Consider the following 19,187-nt stretch of genomic DNA (forward strand, 5'->3'; position numbering starts at 1 on the left):
TACCATCACCCCACAAACACACACACACACGATGGCCTGAGGACCCTGGGTTGCAGCTGGCGGGGAAAGAACAGCATGATGTCATGGCAGGAGCTGCTACTGAAAGCGAACATGGAAGAGCTGCGGTGTGCTATGCCCCGGTTGCACAGGGATCCACAAGCACAGGTAATGCCCAGCCTCCAAGGCAAGCCCAGTCTTACTCTTACGCCGTAAAGTTCTTCCTACTGGGGCTGAGGATGTAGTTCAGTTGGCAGAGTGTAGCCTGGCATTCATGAAGCCATGGCTTTCATCCCTGGCACCACATAGACCAGGTACGGGTGGCACATGCCTGTAATCCCAGAACTTGAGAGGTCGAGACAGAGGATCAGTGGTTCAGGGCATCCTTACCTTACAGCCACATGTGCCACAGCACACTTGTGGAGGTCAAGGGACAGCTTGCAGAAATTGATTCTCTTCTACCATATGTGTCCCAGGGAGGGAACTCAGGACATCAGACTCAGCAGCAAGTACCTTTACCCACTGATCCCTCTCCCCAAACTCATACGGGAAGACAAGAAAGACTGGGTGTAGTGATGCCCTCCTTTAATGCCAGCACTCAGGAGGCAGAGGCAGTCTACATCCTTTAGTTTTAGTTTGAGCCAGCCTGGTCTACATAGTGAGTTTCAGGCTAGCCATAACCAAATAGTGAGACTCGGTCTTAAAAATAAATTAAAATAGCCAGGTGCTAGTGGTGCACACCTTTAATCCCAGCACTCGGGAGGCAGAACCAGGAGGATCTCTGTGAGTTCGAGGCCAGCCTGGTCTACAGAGTGAGATCCAGGAAAGGCACAAAGCTACACAGAGAAACCCTGTCTCGAAAAACAAAAAACAACAACACACACACAAAAAAAACCTGTCTCAAAAAACCAATTAATTAATTGAGTAATTAATTAAAAGACTAGGGTGATTATGAACCAATACAAAGAAGTTCTGTCTTCCAGAGAAACTCACTGAAGAGTGGGGACCACACACGATCTAACAGCTGGGTAGTCCCAGGGCTATGTATTCCAGTCAGCAGCATGCTTGGAGTTGCGATGGCTGCCTTTATGGACTACTATTCCTCCATACTGGCACTTAAGCTCTCCCCAACTCTTATCAAGGGACAGCAAGAGGCATGGGACAGGCATTCAACCCAAGAAAAGGGACTAGGGCGGGGCTAACTCAGCCCTGGGGGGTAGTGGCGGAAGAGGATACTGAATCCTGAGGAAGCTAGCAATCCTCTCTGGCGACTACTGTCCTTAGGCCCAGCAGACTCTCTCCCTTCCTTGTTCCTGCCCAGGAGGTCGAGCACCCCAGCAAGGCTTAGAGTGCAATGGAAGACAGAATGCCACCCTGAGGGGCCAGGGTAGGCACATGTGGATGGGTAGCTAGAGTGAGGACAGGGGGGAGTGGGCGACCTTTCCAGGGATACTGGGCATGCACAGGTGCCAGACTACCTCTGCCTGATTTACAGGACTTCGAGAAGCAGGAGCAGCTTCAATCTGCATCCCCAATACGCAGGACTCCAAATGTGACCTTCTTCAAGGTGAGGGCCTCCTGGCCTCTCAGGCCTCTTCTTGGGACTCTTCCCTGCTGCCTGACCCAAGTGAGGCTCTGAGAGTGAGGGCTGGAGGACCCAAGGGCCCCACAGACAGCTTCACCCTTGAAGCAGAGGGTGCCTAGGCAGGAGGTGAGTTAGAAGGACTTGATATCTGATAGCAGACACTTGCTTTTGAGACCTACCATCCCTTCTCCTCCTCTGCTGCAGCCTAACACCTTTCCGGTCAAGCTGAACACAGCTACCATCCTTCGAGAAGGGGCCTTATACCAGCGGCAGGTGGAGAAGGAGCTGCAGAGGTGAGGGGCAGATGACATTATCCAGTTCTTTCCCTTTCCCTTTCAAGGATATTGCCCTCAAGAGAAAAGCCTAGAGTAGGAGCCCGTCATCAGGCTGCTCAGCAGAGAGGAGGGGGAGGCTCTGAATTCGTTGAGGAATACGTAAGCAAGGCCAGGGCAGGCCATGGTTGTCCACATATGAATCTTAGCTCTGGGAAGGCTGAGGTGAGAGGATGGGGAGTTCTAAGCCAGCTTGGGCTACAGAAAGACATCGTCTCAAAATCAACAAGCAAAACCCACTTCAGTTTTTCCTAGGTTCTCAGCCACACATTTCTCTCCACATGTCAGCAAAGCTTACAGTGGACAGCAGCTTAGTGCCCTCTGGAGACAGCACCAGACAGCATTCATGGATTTGGGGCTGTATCCTAAGACCTCTCCCTGAAGGTGCTGATTGCAGTTCCCAGCTGGCTTTCCCTGCGACTCTAGAATCTAAATCAGGTTTCAAGTCCTCTCCTGGGGTTTGATTAGCTTTCTAGAACAGCTGACGGAACTCAGGGGCACTCCTATGTACATTTACTAGTTAGTTGTAAAAGATATGACTGATACTGGTGGAGAGATGTGTAGAGTCCATAGGAGAGCTGGTGGAGGTTTCCCTATCTACCAAGGTGCATACCTTCTAAGACTATTTGCTGAGCTGTCCAAGAGCTCACATGAACCTTGGCATTTGCATTTCATGGAGACCTCAGAGGTAGGTGTGGTTAACTACCACACTGGCCAAGGGGAATTAGCCTAACTGTTATCCCTCTTCCCTCCCAGATCCCAGCACTTGATCCTGGTTTTGTTTTGGTCTTTCTGGTGACCCGCCCCATCCAAACTACCTAGGTGTGGCCAGCTAGCAGCCAAACAAGCAGCCAAAGACCAAGTCCAGATCTGACATCTTCACGGTCCACTCCCCATCTTTGAACACGAATCTCTCACAGTTTGGAAAGGATATGTGACCCAGAAGATGTCCTATTACTGTTCTATCCTGAAAGTCTCTCAGGACTTTCAGGCTTCTGTTAGGTCCGTTCCAAAAGTGGGAGTGGTTCAGCTCACACTGCCTCTCTCTCCAGGGTAGCTGTAACTGGGGTAGGTCAGTACCGTTTCTTGCTCTGAGCCTCTCACCTACCTAGGCTGTGCCCTGCCACTAACACCCAAGCCTTTCTGTGGAATCTTGGAATCAGTCACTGTGCTAGTGTAGACCACAGGCAGCGATTCCTGACTAGCAAGTGGCTCTTCCTTGGTCCATTCTCATTTATACAGAACAAGGAACTCCAAATTTTTCAGAGTAAGTGAACACATAACCCAATCCTACTGTTTATTCCAATGTTTTCACTCAACAACACCCTTCTCAAGCCAAAAATAAGATTTCTCTTCACCTGCTTGTAAGCATGCTACAGCAATGGACACCATCTGGGTATCTTATAATTCAATTCTGCCGTGGCATCATTTACCTGGAGGTGATGGTCAATGATGCAAGGTGGGGGCTGTGTCCTCAAGACTGTCCACCCCAAGATGCCAATTGTAATCATCAAATAGGTTTTTTTGTTCGTTTATTTTGTTCTTGCAATGCTGGGGATCAAATCCAGGACCATGTGCATGCCAGGCAAGCACCCTACCTCTAATCAATCCCCTCAGGTCTCCAGGTAGTTTTAATTGTGCTTCTAACCAACCATATATAATTTTGGGGTTTCACAACTCCTTTCTTGTTTTGTTTTTAAGACTTATTTTTATTTTTTATCATTTATGTGTGCATGTCTGTGAGTGGATGGGCATGTGTGTGCTGGTGCTTGAGGAGGCCAAAAGAGGGTGTCAGTTATCTTGGGGATAGAATTAATAAAATAAGTGTGAGCTGCCCTTTGTGAGTACTGGGATGGGAACATCAATTCTCTTGATAGAACAGCAAGTGCTCTTAAAAGCTAAAACATCTCACCCAGGTGGTCGTGGCACACACCTTTAATCCCAGCACTCCAGAGGCAGAGGCAGGCAGATCTCTGTGAGTTCAAGGCCAGCCAGGTCTATAGGACAGCCAGGGATATACAGAGAAACCCTGTCTTGAAAAAAACAAAAAACCAAAAAAAAAAAAAAACCTAAACCATCTCTCTTGAATCCCTCCCCCATTTGATTAATTACCTACAGAACCTCAAAGAACTTGGAGACAGGCTTAGTTGCATATACCAATTCATTGTAAAAAGTGTGACTAAGGGCACAGAGAAGAACTGCACAGGACAGAGAGTAGGAAACCAGTCACAGAGCTTCACACTCCACTCAGATCACCAGCCTCCAGGATCCTCTACCTGCTCAGTTCTCCAGAAACTCATGTCAACCCTGACCTCTACGTTGTATGGGGATTTGCCATGTATGTGATTAATGAAATCACTGGTGTGTGTGATCACCTCCCCTCCTGTCCAGTTTCCTGGGCAATGCTGAGGGTGAAGCTGAAACTTCCAAACACTGCCCCTGCCTTGGTCTTTCTGGTGACCAGCCCCATGCCGAAGGTGCCCAGAGACCATGAGTCTGAAATTACCTCATTTGCATAAAAAACACTTGGAAATTCTCAAGTATTTTAGGTGTCCAGTCATATGGCAAGAAATGAGGATGAGAACCCAATGCATTTCACGGTGTCATGACCAATCTCTGGTCCTGCTGTGGTCGGGGAAAGGCATGCAGGCCTGTGTCAGGCTCATGGCCACATTTCACAGAGATAATTTCAGCTCTGTGAGTGAGGAGACAGACCAGGGTGGGGAGAGACTTAGCAGACAGCTGGTCCCCTCCCTTGACCACCCTCAGGGTCACTTGCTCCTTGGAACTCCACCCATGAGTGTCCTTTCATGTCTACAAGTTGGGCTGTGGTGGGGGCCTCAGGCGGCTGACTGGGAGGATGAGTATGTGAACAAGCGTGGACAGGGTCGGTAGGGGGACAGAGAAGTGGATGGAGGACGGGCGAGGAGATGGCTCAGAGGTGGCTGGGTGGGTACACGGGAGAGGCAGGCAGATGTAAGTAGGTAGGGAGCACTGGCAGGGAATGTTCTTTGAGGACGTCCCTGCCTGACAGGACCGATGACCTCCTAGTGGTCCTGATCACATGAGGAAACCTAGCCGCACCTCTGTCTCCCTTCCCCAAGAGTTGATAAGCTTGTGGATGGGGCTGGAGACTTCTCTGAGTTCCTCGAGTGGCAGAAGAAGATGCAGGCAAAGGACCTGGAGGAGCAGCTAGCTGCATGCGAGTGCCGGCGGTTGCAAGGGAAGCTGAGCCATGAGGAGGCCATCTTGGCCCGGCAGAACCTCATCCAGGAAAACAAGCTGAAGGCTGACCAGAAGAAGGAGGAGGTGATGTATGCTATGTAGGAGTGGCCAAGGCCACAGTGTGACTTCTGGGAGTCACGAGCTGTGGCCAGCGGAGAAATCAAGCACCTATTCTGTGGCTGACTACAGCCTGGCAGCCACTGTGACCCAGGGTCATCACCTAAGACCTACAGGGAGACATGGTTTCTTTGTCCCTCCGTCAACATCCAGGGGTCCATAAGAGTTTCACGTTAACTGAACTGAGTGGCATTCCTGCTCCTGCCCAGAGGCCACCTGGGTCTAGACTTCAGCTTTGTTTCTCCTTGTGTCCCACTGAGAACCAGAGCTCAAAGGCTGCACTTGAGGTCATCACATTACTTCTTTGAGTGGATTCACTTGTGCAATGTTTGGTGTTTGTTTTTAAGAACTCAGAGATCCACCTACCTCTGCTGGGATTAAAGGCATGTGCCACCACCACCCGGCTTCTATTCAATTTTAGGATTTGCTCTTTCTTTCTTAATTTACTTTGTTTTGCTTTGTTTGGTACTATGAACTGAACTCAGGACTTTGTGCATGAGAAGGACATGCTCAGCCACCAAGTTAAACTCTCAGCAGAATATTTCTCTTTTGAAAGGTTTTTTTTGTTGTTGTTGTTTTGTTTTGTTTTTCGAGACAGGGTTTCTCTGTGTAGCTTTGCACCTTTCCTGGAACTCACTTGGTAGCCCAGGCTGGCCTTGAACTCATAGAGATCTGCTTGCCTCTGCCTCCCAAGTGCTGGGATTAAAGGCGTGCACTGCCACCCAGCAAAAGTTTTTACACTACAAATTCCATTCCACTAGAGATGTAGCTCAGTAGAGTGCTTGACTACCATATGCTAAGTCCTAGGTTCAGTCCCTAGTACTGTAAAGAAAAAAACAGTACAAATAAATCAAGAGAAAGAAAGACATTACATTACTCCTGCAGCACTTGTGAGGGTGAGGCAGAAGGATTGACATGAGTCCAAGGGCAGTTTAGAGAGTAAGACTTTGTCTCCAAAAGAAAAAAAAAGTTCTTTCATGCTTAACATAGAACTTTTCAAAACAAATTCTTCATGTTGAGTTGTTGTGATCGTTTGTTTATTTTGAGAACGTGATCCATTACACTAAGTTGTCAAATTTATAAATTTGTAATATTCTAACATCTTTTTAAAAAATTCGTACTGCTGTGTGTTGGCACACGCCTTTAATCCCAGCACTCGGAGGCAGAGGCAGGCTGATCTCTGTGAGTTTGAGGCCAGCCTGGTCTACAGAGTGAGGTCCAGGAAAGGTGCAAAGCTACACAGAAAAACCCTGACTCGAAAAACATAAAACAAAACAAAAAAAAAAAAAAAACAAAAAAAGACCCTGTTTGTATTAGTCAGGGTTCTCTAGAGGAACAGAACTGATAGAATTAATATGTATCTAAACACACACACATACATATATAATATGTAATATATGTATATTAAAGAGAATGTATTATAATGGTTTGCAGGTTGTGGTCCAGCTAGTCCAACAATGACTGTCTACCAACAGAAAATCCAAGAATCCAGTAGTTGTTCAATCCATGAGGCTGGATGTCTCAGTTGGTCTTTAGTAGATGCTGGAATCCCAAAGAAGTAGGCTCTGATGCCAGTGAAGGAGTGGAATTTTTAGCAAGAGTGAGGGCAGCCAAAGAGAAAGAATTTCCCTCTTCCATGTTCTGCAAACAGAAGGTGTGGCCCAGCTTACAGGTGGATCTTCCCACCTCAAAAGATCCAAATTAAAAGTAGGTCTTCCTGCTTCAAACGATTTAATTAAGAAAAATTCCTCACAGGTGTACCCAGCCGCTTGCATTTTAGTTAATTCCAGATGTAGTCAAGTTGACAACCAGGAATAGCCATCAACACTGTCAAAAGTGAAACATTTACTTCTTGTTTCACTGGTTTTCTCTGTTTTGATAACTTCCGTCTCCCTGCTCCTTGCTTTCTGTCTGCTGTACTCTTGTTTTTCCAGCTTCTCGAGATGGGAACGTAGGTTGCTGATATGAGTCAGCCGTGCTTTTCCACTGTGAGGACTTAGGGTTTGGTGTTTTCTCTGGTTCATGGCTTTATCTGTGTACCCCCAATCCTGACATGTTGTATTCCATTTCAAATAGAAGGTCGGTGTTTTCCCCCATATTTCTCTAGATTTCCTCTTTGCCCAATGAGTTAGTTAAAAGTGTATTGTTTGGCCAGACAGTGGTGGCACATGCCTTTAATTCCGGCACTTGGGGGGCAGAGGCAGGTGGATCACTGTGAGTTCAAGGCCAACCTGGTCTACAGAGCGAGATCCAGGAAAGGCACCAGAAACTACACAGAGAAACCCTGTCTCAAAAAAAAAAAAAAAAAAAAAAAAAAATGTGTGTTGTTTGGTCTCCCAGCATTGGTAAGTTTTTCCATTATCTTTGTTAATACTTTCTAATTTGAATCTACTATGGTCCATGAACACGCTGGGTTTTTTTTTTTTTTCTTCATATGTCTCTATAATTTGTTTGTTTGCTTTGCTTTTTGTTTTGAAATGGAATCTCGCCATGTAAGCCAAGCTGGCCTGGAACTTGTGACCCACTCAGCCTCCTGAGTGCTGGGACTGCCGGGTTTCTTGGCACCATGCCCTGTGTTGAGTTGTTGGGTTTTGTCCAGGAGGTTGTCCTGCTGTGTGTTCCGTATATGGTGGTGCTTGAGAAGAATGTGTGCTCTTTGGTCTTGGTGAGTTCTCTGAAGTCCATCACTCCTTGCTGATTGGCAGTACTATTGAGTTCTGTTCATTTGCTAATTGTCTGTCAAGTGGATCTGTGCATTGTTGAGAAGGGATTGAAGTCCACAAATATAACTGTGAAATTCTTCTTTCTATTTTGGTTTCGCCTCACATATTCTGCAGCTCTGTTGCTTGGTACATGCAAATTTGTAGCTTCTGTGTCTTCTGTGGAGTTGGGTCTCTTAGTATTCTGTTATGTTGTATCTTTGTCACTGGTAATTTTCTTTGCTCTGTTATCTACTTTAAATGATACTAAATCCTTCTTTCCTTTGGTTAATATTTGCATGAGCATTATTTTCCATCCTTTGGGGTTTGTTACTGTCTTTGTTTTGGTTTGGTTTGGTTTTTCAAGACAGGGTTTCTCTGTGTAGCCCTGGCTGTCCTGGATCTCACTCTGTAGTCCAGGCTGGCCTCAAACTCACAGAGATCCGCCTGCCTCTGCCTCCCGAGTACAGGGATTAAAAGTATGTGCCACCACCACCCAGCATTTTTTATTGTTGTTGTTGTTGATTTGTATTTGTATGTTTGGTGTGTGTGTGTGTGTGTGTGTGTGTGTGTGTGTGTGTGTGAGAAGCCAGGGTTCCAGTTACATTTCCGTCCATACCTCCTTGACTGTGAATAGAGAGCAGTTCAGATGGAGCTAGTGTTGGGAAAAAGCAATTTGGGGAAAGGTGGAGGACCCAGTTCCCTCCCACCTGGTTCCCTTTCCCGTGGGTGCAATGGAAGGGGTTGGTCGGGCCATGGTGACTAGTGAAGTCATCTTCCCTCAGCAGTCACCTCTACCTTCCCAGCAGCTGGCTTTACTGTCCCATCTCCTCTATCACCACATGTGGCAAGTGACTCAAGAAAGGTTTGTCATTGAGGAACTGAATTAAGAGTGACTGCGGTGTCTGACTGTCTGAGTACTGAGTCGAGAGTGGACGCTGTGTCTGTGTCTTCCTGGCCACAGACAGGCTCTCACAGCCTCTCCAGGTTTGGTTACAACCTAACAAGGTCTCTCTGATACCCAAAGGTCTCGTGACTTAGTGGCCACAGGTAGAACCCAAGGAGAAGAGTGCCATGTGAGGATGACAGCCAGCCAAACCTAAAGATTGTTAGTGAACCTTGAGCCTTGTCAACACAGCTATCCTCACAGGCAGGCCACAGAAGGCTGGCATCCTAGACCCAGAACTGTGTCCTTCAGTGTCTGTGGGTAAATGCACTGCTCACCAACCAATGAATGCCCAGGGGTCTTGCTGTTGGTTCTGAGAATGCCTAGCACACACGTTCATGTGGCTAAAATCTTTGCCTAATGATAGCCCCATTAGATGACACTGAATATGTTAAAATAAAATTAAGTTTAATTTTTCTTATGCTCTGTGCTCAGATGCTTTTTCACAGTCCCAGCAGGTGCCAATCAACTACAGCTTTTTTTGTGTGCAAGGTCCCTCCACTCCCACTGGCCACAGTACCTTTGGCTCATCCTCTGATCTGTTTGCATTGCTCCACAGCCTTCAGAAGCCTCCTTTATATTTAGAGACAAGATCCTTGGGCTTACTGTGGTTTTCTGTGCTTCAGTCCTAGTTATTAGCTAGGTGTCGAAATGCATACCTCCAACCTCGCAGGAGGCTGAGGCCGGAAGGTTGGGATTTTGAAGTCAGCCTGGGCTACACAGGGAGACACTGACTTAAAAAAATGACCTATGTTTCAACAATCCCCTATGCTTCACCATGGAGACCAATATTAAGTTCTGGCTCTGGTTTCTTCCACAGCAAAAAAAAAAAAAAAAAAATGTATTTAAAATCATGGGTGTAACAGTGATCTTTTAAGTTGTATGTGTGTGTGTGTGTGTGTGTGTGTGTGTGTATGGCCAGATGGCCAGATGGATGGACGGATGGATTTGTCTATACTGGTATTTGAATCTAGGGCCCTGTGCAGGATAGGTGAATGCTCTATACTAAGCTATATCTCCAGCAACAGTGGTGTTTTCAATTTCGTTCTAACACTGACTTGATTACTGGTTATATTTTCTTCTCTTAACTAAATTTATCCCTCTTTTAAAATAATTTGGTGAATCATGCAAATAATAAGCTAAACTGAATAAAACTCGCTTTTTAACTCCACACCCCCCAATCACAGTAGGATCAATGCAGGGTAGCCCTACCAGTCTCAACATTAAACCCACTAGTGAGAAACATTTCACATGCCGGTTGCCATGGGGACCATTCTTTGAGTACATCTTTACCAAAGTCCTCACTCAGTCTGATGTAGATTGGCAGCTCTTGCAGGGCTCTGCCACTTGGCTCCAGTCACACAAAGGCCATCTAGCATGTTTTGTGGGCTTTTTATATCTTGTTTATTATTGTAGTGTAGGGAATTAAGCCCAGGGCACCCCCATACACACAGGACAAGAACTTCATCATTGAGCTGTACCTCCAGCTCTGGGTTAGTTTTGAAGTTCTCCCACTCAGGTAACCCAAAGCTCCTACATGGTGCCACCTAGAAGAAGAGCCCTTATTTGGCTGCTGTCTTGTGGAAAGGATAAGATCTGCAGTAGAACTCAAGAGCTGGACCAAGGATGAACTCCTTGCCTCTTGCCCCCAGGCAGAACACAGGTCTGGGGTCTCCATCCCAGGAAACATCCAGGTGTTTGCCTCTAGACTCAGCCAGCTATCTGCTCTGCCGCTCACTTCCCTGGTGATGCCAGTCTTTCTGTGGATCTGGCACATAAATCTCACCAAACCCCTGTGCCTACCCGCCACCCCCAGCCTCAGCACCTCCTCTTCCTCCACTCATTCCCTTTTTCTTTTGGGGAGGGGGGGGTTGGGTTTTGAGACAGGGTTTCTCTGTGTCACTCTGGCTACTCAGACTCACTCTGTAGAGTGAGTAGGCTGGCCTCGAACTCACAGAGATCCTCCTGCCTCTGCCTCCCAAGTGCTGGAATTAAAGGTGCATGCCACCACCACCCAGCTCACCCATTCCCTTTCCTTTGCTGACCTCCAATACTGTGCGGATGCCTACACTGTCACTGGGGGTGACCGACCCCCTTCTCTGAGCCCTTGCCATGCTGTTCGTTGTGCCCAGTGCAACTGACCAAGTGGCATAGCAGGCGAAATGAAACCAAAACAACAACGAAAAAACAAACAAACAAAAAAATTTTTTTGTTTGTTTGGTTTTTTTTTTTTTGAGAAAAAAAGTTCAGCCAGGCGGTGGTGGCGCATACCCTAAATCCCAGCACTCGGGAGGCAGAGCCAGGTGGATCTCTGTGAGTTCGAGGCCAGCCTGGTCTACAGAGTGAGATCCAGGACAGGCACCAAAACTACACAGAGAAACCCTGTCTCGAAAAACCAACCAACCAAACAAACAAACAAAAAGTTCAATGAAAGTGATTAGGGAGGCCCAGGTGTTGCCCTACGGCACATGGCAAATCTATGATCTGTTATTAGGGTCCCAGGCCAGGGAGGCCTGGCTAGGAGAGTTGCAACAGACTATTTAAATATCAGATCTGTTTTTTGGAATCCAAGGTGAACGTAGGCAAGATGGAGTTGATCTGCTCAGTTCTAGAGCCACAACTAGAGGCTTCTTTCTCAGTTGCTGTGCCCATGGTCTACATGTTGTAAAAGCTGGTGGTTGTTTCTGGGGAGGTGGCCCAGGGTTAAGAACACTGGCCACTCTTCCAGAGGACCTATGTCTGATTCCCAGCACAGCACGGCGGCTTATAACCACCTGAAACTCCAGTTACAGGGGATCTTGACAACCTTTTCTGGCCTCCTTAGGCATTGCATGCATGCAGTATACATGCTGGCAAAACACCCATACGCATAAAAAAATAAATAAACTGAAAAAAAAATTGGTGGCTGACAGGTTGTTGATTATGATGTCCTTGTAAATCTAGAAGCCATTGTTATTGTCTTCATGTATTCATCATTGGGGGGTGTGGGGCAATTAACAGCCCTACAAAACTAATATGCCCAAGCGCCAAATGGAGCAAAAACGAGACCCAGAATTTGAGGGTAAAAAAGACAGACACAAAATGAAGACGAAGCTGCCATGTTTTTTTCCTGCCGTTAGCTGTCCATCAGGCATCTGCAGCCCATGTGAAGTCAGTGCAAACGCAACCTCTAAGTCTTATTTGCATGGCTTGTTCCCAAGATGGTACCTTTTCTGCAGAGCTGTGCCATCTTTCAGACTCTCTATGGTAAGGGTTGCTGCCTGACCATGAGTTGGCTTTTCCTTATTTCCAGCAGGAAGCTCTCAGCTATGTCCTTACCATGGGCCTGGCCCTCTATCTCTTGGTCCCAGATGACGTAAACCAGGCCTGGGATCCCTGTAGCTCTGCTTAGGGCAGAGGCTCACAGTGCAGGAACAGGCATCTTTCTTTGTTTTTTTTTTTCTTGCTTACTTACTTGAGACAGGCATGGTCGCTGGTATACCCCTGTCACTTAGCACTCAGGAGACAGAGGCAGGTGGATCTCTGAGTTTGAGGCCAGCCTGGTCTCAAGTTCCAGGACATCCAGGGCTACACAGAGAAACCCTGTCTCAAAAAAAAAAAACAAAAACAAAAACAAACCAACCCTCCCCCCAAAAAAACCCAACAAAATAATTAAAAACAACTTTGGAAGCCTGGCATGTGAACAAATGTCTATAATCCCAGCACTCAGGAGGAGAGGGCAGGACAATGATGAGTTTGATTGTCAGCCTGGGCTACACAGTGAGTTTGAGGCAAGCTTAGGCTACCAAAAAGAAAAAAATGGAGTGTGTTGGGACACGTCTTTAATTTTAGCACTCCTATGCAGAAGTAGGAAGATCAAGGTCATCCCATGGGCACAGCAACTGAGAAAGAAGCCTTTAGTTGTTGCTCTAGAACTTGCAGCAAGTCCCAGGCCAGCCTAGGCTATATAACACTCTGTCTTAAAATAAAACAACCCCCCACTGCCCCCACTGCCCCCACTGCCCCTTCTTTTGGTTCTGGAAATCAAATCCAGGCACTTGCATTTTTTTTCCCTCTGCCTCCTGCATGCTGGGATTAAAGGCATGAGCCACCACCGCCTGGCTGGCACTTGCACATCTTAACCACATGTGCTTCTTACTGGCCCCTCCCCACCAGGTTCCTCTATTGTGAGCATCTTCCTTCATCAGGTTCTAGAGCTGCTACAACAAAATACTGGAAACTCAGCCGGGGTGGTGGTGGCACACACCTTTAATCCCAGCACTCAGGAGGCAGAGGCAGGCAGATCTCTGTGAGTTCCAGGCCAGCCTGGGCTACAGAGTGAGTTCCAGGAAAGGTGCAAAGCTACACAGAGAAACCCTGTCCTGGGGGAAAAAAAAATACTGGAAACTCAACCCCAGGACATCCCTGGGAAGAAGGAAGGAGGACACGAGGTGGAACGTCCCCAGTAGGCCCAACTTGAGAGGGACTAGGCTTTTCAGGAACTGATGGCCCTGGGATGAACCCAGGGTGGGGATGGCTGGGTGCCCCACAAACTTCTGGTGTAGGCTGGGACGGGATTAAAGGGGGACCCAGCCCAGCCCAGTTCTCAGTGTTTTGGGTCCTCTGTCTGAGCAGACAGCTGAGCTAATGCTGCAGTGTGCTGAGAGGCGCCTCCAAGAGGAGAAGGCCATGAAAGAGCTGGTGGGGCAGATCATTGAAGCCCAGAAGAATGTCAAGGTGGCCCAGATGAAGCTTGTGAAGGGCCGGCAGCAGATAGGTACCGAAGGGAGTCAGGAGCCCTGAGGCCGGCCCCATTCCCTTACATCCTTCTCAATGACCGAACAAGCTACTGTGGTCAGTGAGGGGTGGTGCCCCTGGAGGGTGGGCTAGGGCTGAGCAGGGGCCAAGGTCTGAAGAAGACACTCCCGGGGGACACAGCCCCTGCTCGTTGCCTGCCAGACCATTCACTGTCCTCATCAGCACCCCACTTGGTTCCCAAGTTCAGGAGGTGATAGAAGAGAGCCGGGAGCTGCTGCAGCGGAGCATGGAGGCAGCCAAAGAGGAGCAGAGACGTCGCTGTGAGCTCACCGCCCAGCTGCGGGCACTGGAGACACAGCCCACACGCAAGGGCAAGCTGGTGGACCTGACCCAGGTGAGACTGTGGCCCCTGGAAGCTTCAACGGCAGGGTGACTCCTTGTGTGGTACAGCATGTACAGAATTCTCCTCAAGGTCAGTCTTGACCTATCCACAATCCTCTCGTTACTTGGGTACCACCAGCTGCAGATGGAGTCAGCTTAAGGTATGTGCTACAGCAAGACAGTGAGTTTCTCCGGTGACCTTGATATGGTACCAACCACAGACCAAAGAAACAATTCCACCCTAATCTAAACTAGTGAGCCAGTGATTTTATTGAAGCTACATATTAGGAGCATGGGGAAGGGCTACTTATGGAGGCATAGAGGACTCAAAGGTGAGCTTACCAAAAAAGTTCACCCCAGTTGCAAGGGATACCTCAGAAAAGCTGTGCCTCAGGAGATCCCTGCACAATCTGCAGGCAGCTCAGCCTGCTGTTGTGTGAGACCCTTTTCCTGGGTAGATGCAACACACATCTACTACCATAGTAAGGGAACCCAGGACAGATCAAAGTAACAATTGGACCAAAGTCAAGCTTGGTAAACCAGTGGATTTTTACTGGGGCTCCTAACAGCAATGTGAGCAAGGTTAACTTACAGGTACCAGGATGGCTCAGAAGCAGTTGCATCACTGAAAAGCCTACCCCAACAGAGACAACAGACAGCTCATGGAAACTGGGTCCCAAGAGCTCTCTGCACAATCTACAGGCAGCTTGACAGGCCTTAGAATCTCCTCTGACAGCCCTACTGGTCAGAGTCTCTTCCCTAGTGGTTGTCTACTCATTTTATAAAGCTGGGAGAGGACCTTGAGGACCTTGACCTTTATCCTGAGCCTTAACCCCCACCCACCCTCCTAGACTGGATGGTTGCCCTTGGAGGAAATTGCTATTCAGCACTTGCCCATGAGTTTTCTCTTTCCAACAATTGTCATTGCCATACAGTCATGGCCACCAAGGCCTTGTGAATCCTGTAACTTTACGAGCTTTCTGAGCCTTGTAAGTTTCCTTTGTCTCCTGAGTCCTAGGAGCCTCCCTCTTATCTGCAGGATATCTGCAGGATATGGAATGTTTTTATTTGGAGGAAAAAGCTACCCATCAGAGCAGGATCTCTGATGGGGAGAGAGCTAAACTGCATGGAAGTAGCCATTTGGGGAGCTGCATGTTGAAGGGTTAGGTCCCTGGACTCTCCAGACCCAAGACAGAAAGAGGAGTAAGGAGCACCCAAGTGTATAAAAATCCAGAGCCAGAGAAAACCAAGACCTAAGGGGGAGAGGGGAAGTAGCCTGTATGAGAAAGCAGAGGAGAGCCAGGTTCATAGGAGCAAGGGAGCAGGACTGGGAAAGTTTTGCAGTTGACTGCTAGGTCTCACCTAGCCCCAGGGTGAAGGGCATCCAGCTGAGAAGTTCAGCTTCACTGTAGGGTTCCAGGCTGGAGCTGCTGATGGGGGTTACACAGGCAGATTGAAGCAGAGGAAAGGTCTTCTTGGTTGAGGGGTGACTGGCTTTACAGCTGCAAGCTTAAGGTCTTCCCTTGGTCTTTGGAAGATCCCAGGATATGGTCTGGAAGGCGAGATGTCTGTTGTGGAACTTCGAGAAAGGCTGGCCCTGCTCAAAGAGACCCAGAAACGAGAGCAAGAGGAAAAGCGGGATCAAATCATTCAGGACAAGCGAGTCAAAAGCCAAAAGCTACAGAACACAATGGAGCAAATCTCACTGTGCCGCACAGCCATGGGCAGAACCGCAGCCTTGAGGTGAGTACCGTGGTTCCGAGGAAGTCACCTCCATGTGTGGAAGGAGCACAAGCCTGCTCTACACCTTCCTCCGTGGGTACCCTTGCCACACCAGCAGCTCCTGCCAGGCTATCCTCTACAGTAATTCTGACCATTTTTATTTCGTGGGAGAATTATCAGTTCTGTGGCAATGGCTGTGATGCCCGTGACATACACCATGCAATGCACCAATATCCCGAGGACCTTTGTGCCATATGTGCTTGACCTAGCCAGCTAGCTGTTTATCAGTCTTCAAAGCCATTTAGGAATAGCTGCAGACAACATATACTTCACCCCTAAGCACTGTAGTGTGTATTTTCTTTAATAAAAAAAAAAATGCTGCCCTACATAAACCACACCACCATGACACAACTAGCAAAAGTCACCAAAATTCTCAACATCACTTAAATGTCTGTCTGAATCCACACTTCTCCAAGTGTCTCAGGACTGCTAAGACTTTTTAAATAGTTTGCTGGGGTTTTTTGTAAGCCAGTATCTAGGTCACACATAGTTGTGTGTGCAGATATGCACACACCTTTTATTTGTTTGAGAACATCTTTATCCAGGTCAGTGTCCAATGACAGCCAGGTTGGTCACAACTGCCCCAGGGGAGGTGGTAACTAGGCCTATTACAATGGAACACACTGGTCTCTAGAGAAAATACCTTCGTGTGCCTGGGGGAGGGGTGGACAGAGGAAAGACCCGAATTCATTGCCAGTGGAAGAGAATACATCACTCTTGGTCATCTGAGCAACTGCCGCCCTGGCTGCAATTCAGAGGAAAGGACTAGCTGGCCACAGTTACAAAGTGACACACATCTTAGGAAACCCATCACTTCCCAGCTGCTGGCCTCATCCTCGCAGACCCCAAATGTACCATGATGTTGGAGTGCCTCTCAAGATTCAACTCTGGTGGCAATGTTCTTGGACCCCACCCCCATTCCTGCAGCCAGCCTGTATTGCAGGAATTTAATGGGAGAATTTTTGTAGGGGAACAGGGCCAGGACAGTTGGGCAAGGAGCATGTGTTCATGCCCCATGCTGTGACGTATATACTCTAATCAAAGCTGCAGGCCGCAAGACCTGCAACTGGACAGGAAAGGGGCCCATATTAAGAAGGGGATGTGTGGAAATGCTGTCACCTGGGGACCATGAGAATGCCAAAGGCAGTGTGAGGCAAAAGGAGTTTTCGAATTTTCACAGCAATTCTGTGTTAGAATGCAATTTTTTTTTTAAACTTAAAAAGATTAAAAGGGTAAGGGTGCTGGCAGGATCCCACGAAAACCCTCCTGGGTGTCGTCCAGCCAGCTCCTAAGCCAGTGCTGTCGCGGTCCAGGTGGGAGAAAAAGAAGGCCCAGGCTGGAAGTCTGGGGACACCCTCCCAGGACGAGCGTGTGTTGGAGCTGCAGCGCCGAATGGAGGAGAGGGTAGCTGAGCGCCGTAGGCAGACAGCGAAGCTGCAGGTGTCGCCGCCCCGGACCGTGCGCCCCCAGCTGCGGGTGAGCTAGGAGGGAAGTGAGGGCAACTTTTGGGTCTGAGAGGTAGGGGACTGTTAGGGCATGAGGAAGTTAATGTCTGGGCGCCTGGGTGTGGGACCCAACGCCTCCTCAACCACCGGCTCGCAGGCTCAGGAGGAGGCGCAGCACTGGCTGAAGCTGGACCAGAGTCGCGAACGCAGGCTGCGGGCAATGCAAGAGGCTGACCGCACCTGCGAGCCTACCCATCACCTGGAGGCCGCCTGATCAGCCCGGCGGCGGCGGCCATGCGCAAACACCGCGCTCGGCCGCCGACCTGTGCCCCTGCTCCTGCCCCTCCAAGAGCTGCTCTTTTCCTGCACTCCAGCCACAAAGCCAACCTGCTCCAGCCTGCTCCTGTATGGTTGCCCCAGAAAAGACGGTGCAGTGGCGCAGGAGAAACGATTAACAGCTACTCTTGCTCCAGACTGCAACTGTACGTTTTTATGTGCTAAACCTAGCCCTTCCCTATGCCCAGCAGGGCTTTTTGTATGGCTGGAAGCCCCACTCTCCAACCGGAGCAAGTAGATATATGCCTGAGAACCCCACAGCAGCATGAGATTGCGAGTGAGGCCCGATTCTTGAACACCTGCTATAGACTGGTCCTTGTCATGCCCCATGTGGCTCATCTGAGCGAGCGATCGCTGCACGCAGCAACTATCGCCCAGGCCTGTTCTGCTAATGAGGCCACCTGTGTCAAAGAGGTGACCCTGGCCTGAAAGCCAGGGCTCAGAGCTACCTGCAGGTGCCTTTCAGGGTCCTCTCTCCAGCATCATCAAGAGCTTAAATCCAAGAAAATCGGAGCCCTTGGGGACACCCCCTCAACAGGGCAAGTAGCAGGCAGATCAGAGGTGTTCTCAATTTCTGGCCTTCATGCTGCTCTGTACTGGGGAAAGCTGGACTTTAATAATAGATGTGTGGAATGAATGCCTGCGGGTGAAATGTAGCCTGAAGAATAAAGCTGTAATTGTGATGTTTAGTTCATAGTAAGATGGTGGCAAGTCATGGGGAGGGAATAAGCAAGGAGAAACTGCTAGATGGGTAGATGTTCAAGAGAGAGACATCACCCCCTGGCCATCCTCCTTAGGCCTGCAGAGAAGAGGGGCACCTCAGGTGGTGAGGCTGTACCCCAGGGTGCTTTCAGACCAAGAAAGTCTCTTAGCATTGACCATAGTCCTATGTCAGTATTGAGAACTAGCAGAATTCCAAGGCTCTTTACAATCCTGGGTAGGGGGTGGGGGGAGAAAGGAATTCCCATCTCCCTGTTGAATTAGAATTGGGGGCAGATTCAATTTTACTTAAATAAAAATCACTTTTCTTACAGGTTTTGTGTGATTCAAACTCATTTAAAACGGAGGGACTATGCTCGTGATTTCCAGCCAGCCAAAGGCAGAGTGGATTTAGGATGTGCTGGACATGGGTGCTCTGTCTCCAGGATGCTTAACAGTTCCAGTCTGGACAACAGGGAGAGGTCCATTGTCATGGTTCTAGGTTGAAACTGCTCTTGTTGGTCTAGCTCCTGCAGGGGAGCAAGTGTGCATGGCCTGAGGCAAACACTGCGGCCAGGCAGTAGGGGTGATCTTTGACTTTCGGCTAGCTTCCGGGCAGCCCAGCAAACTGGGCGCCACTGGCAATAGTGCTGCCTGGCAGTGACAGGCTCCCTCTTCCTTGTCTTGTCTTTCTGGACTGAGTAGCTGCTCAGAGACAGCCCAGGAGCACCTGGGTGCTTGCTCCATAAGCCTGAGCCGGAGCACAGGCTTGAGAGTATTTCTTAGTAATGTGGCAAGTGGACGCTGTATGTGGTAAAACTATGGCCAAATGTTAGCCTATATCAATACCCATTGTCTTGCAGCTTTATATCTCTGGTCTTGCTGGGCCTGGTAATTTACTCATGT

The 19,187-nt window shown here is 48.6% G+C and overlaps 1 protein-coding gene across 1 annotated transcript in view; it reads left to right on the forward strand.

Annotated features, from left to right (window-relative positions):
- Cfap99 (cilia and flagella associated protein 99) overlaps positions 1 to 18,613 on the forward strand; it is a 45,776-nt gene extending 27,163 nt beyond the window's left edge. The window contains exons 8-16 of the mRNA XM_028870860.2: positions 91 to 165; positions 1,493 to 1,564; positions 1,787 to 1,875; positions 5,019 to 5,223; positions 13,516 to 13,657; positions 13,881 to 14,032; positions 15,557 to 15,762; positions 17,115 to 17,277; positions 17,404 to 18,613. Coding sequence (XP_028726693.1) covers positions 91 to 165; positions 1,493 to 1,564; positions 1,787 to 1,875; positions 5,019 to 5,223; positions 13,516 to 13,657; positions 13,881 to 14,032; positions 15,557 to 15,762; positions 17,115 to 17,277; positions 17,404 to 17,520 — 1,221 coding nt within the window. The 3' untranslated portion in view covers positions 17,521 to 18,613. The remainder of the gene's footprint in view (positions 1 to 90; positions 166 to 1,492; positions 1,565 to 1,786; positions 1,876 to 5,018; positions 5,224 to 13,515; positions 13,658 to 13,880; positions 14,033 to 15,556; positions 15,763 to 17,114; positions 17,278 to 17,403) is intronic.
- Positions 18,614 to 19,187: the final 574 nt, after the last annotated feature.

Source organism: Peromyscus leucopus, chromosome 7 (genome assembly GCF_004664715.2).
Source record: "Peromyscus leucopus breed LL Stock chromosome 7, UCI_PerLeu_2.1, whole genome shotgun sequence".
NCBI classification, from domain to species: Eukaryota; Metazoa; Chordata; class Mammalia; order Rodentia; family Cricetidae; genus Peromyscus; species Peromyscus leucopus.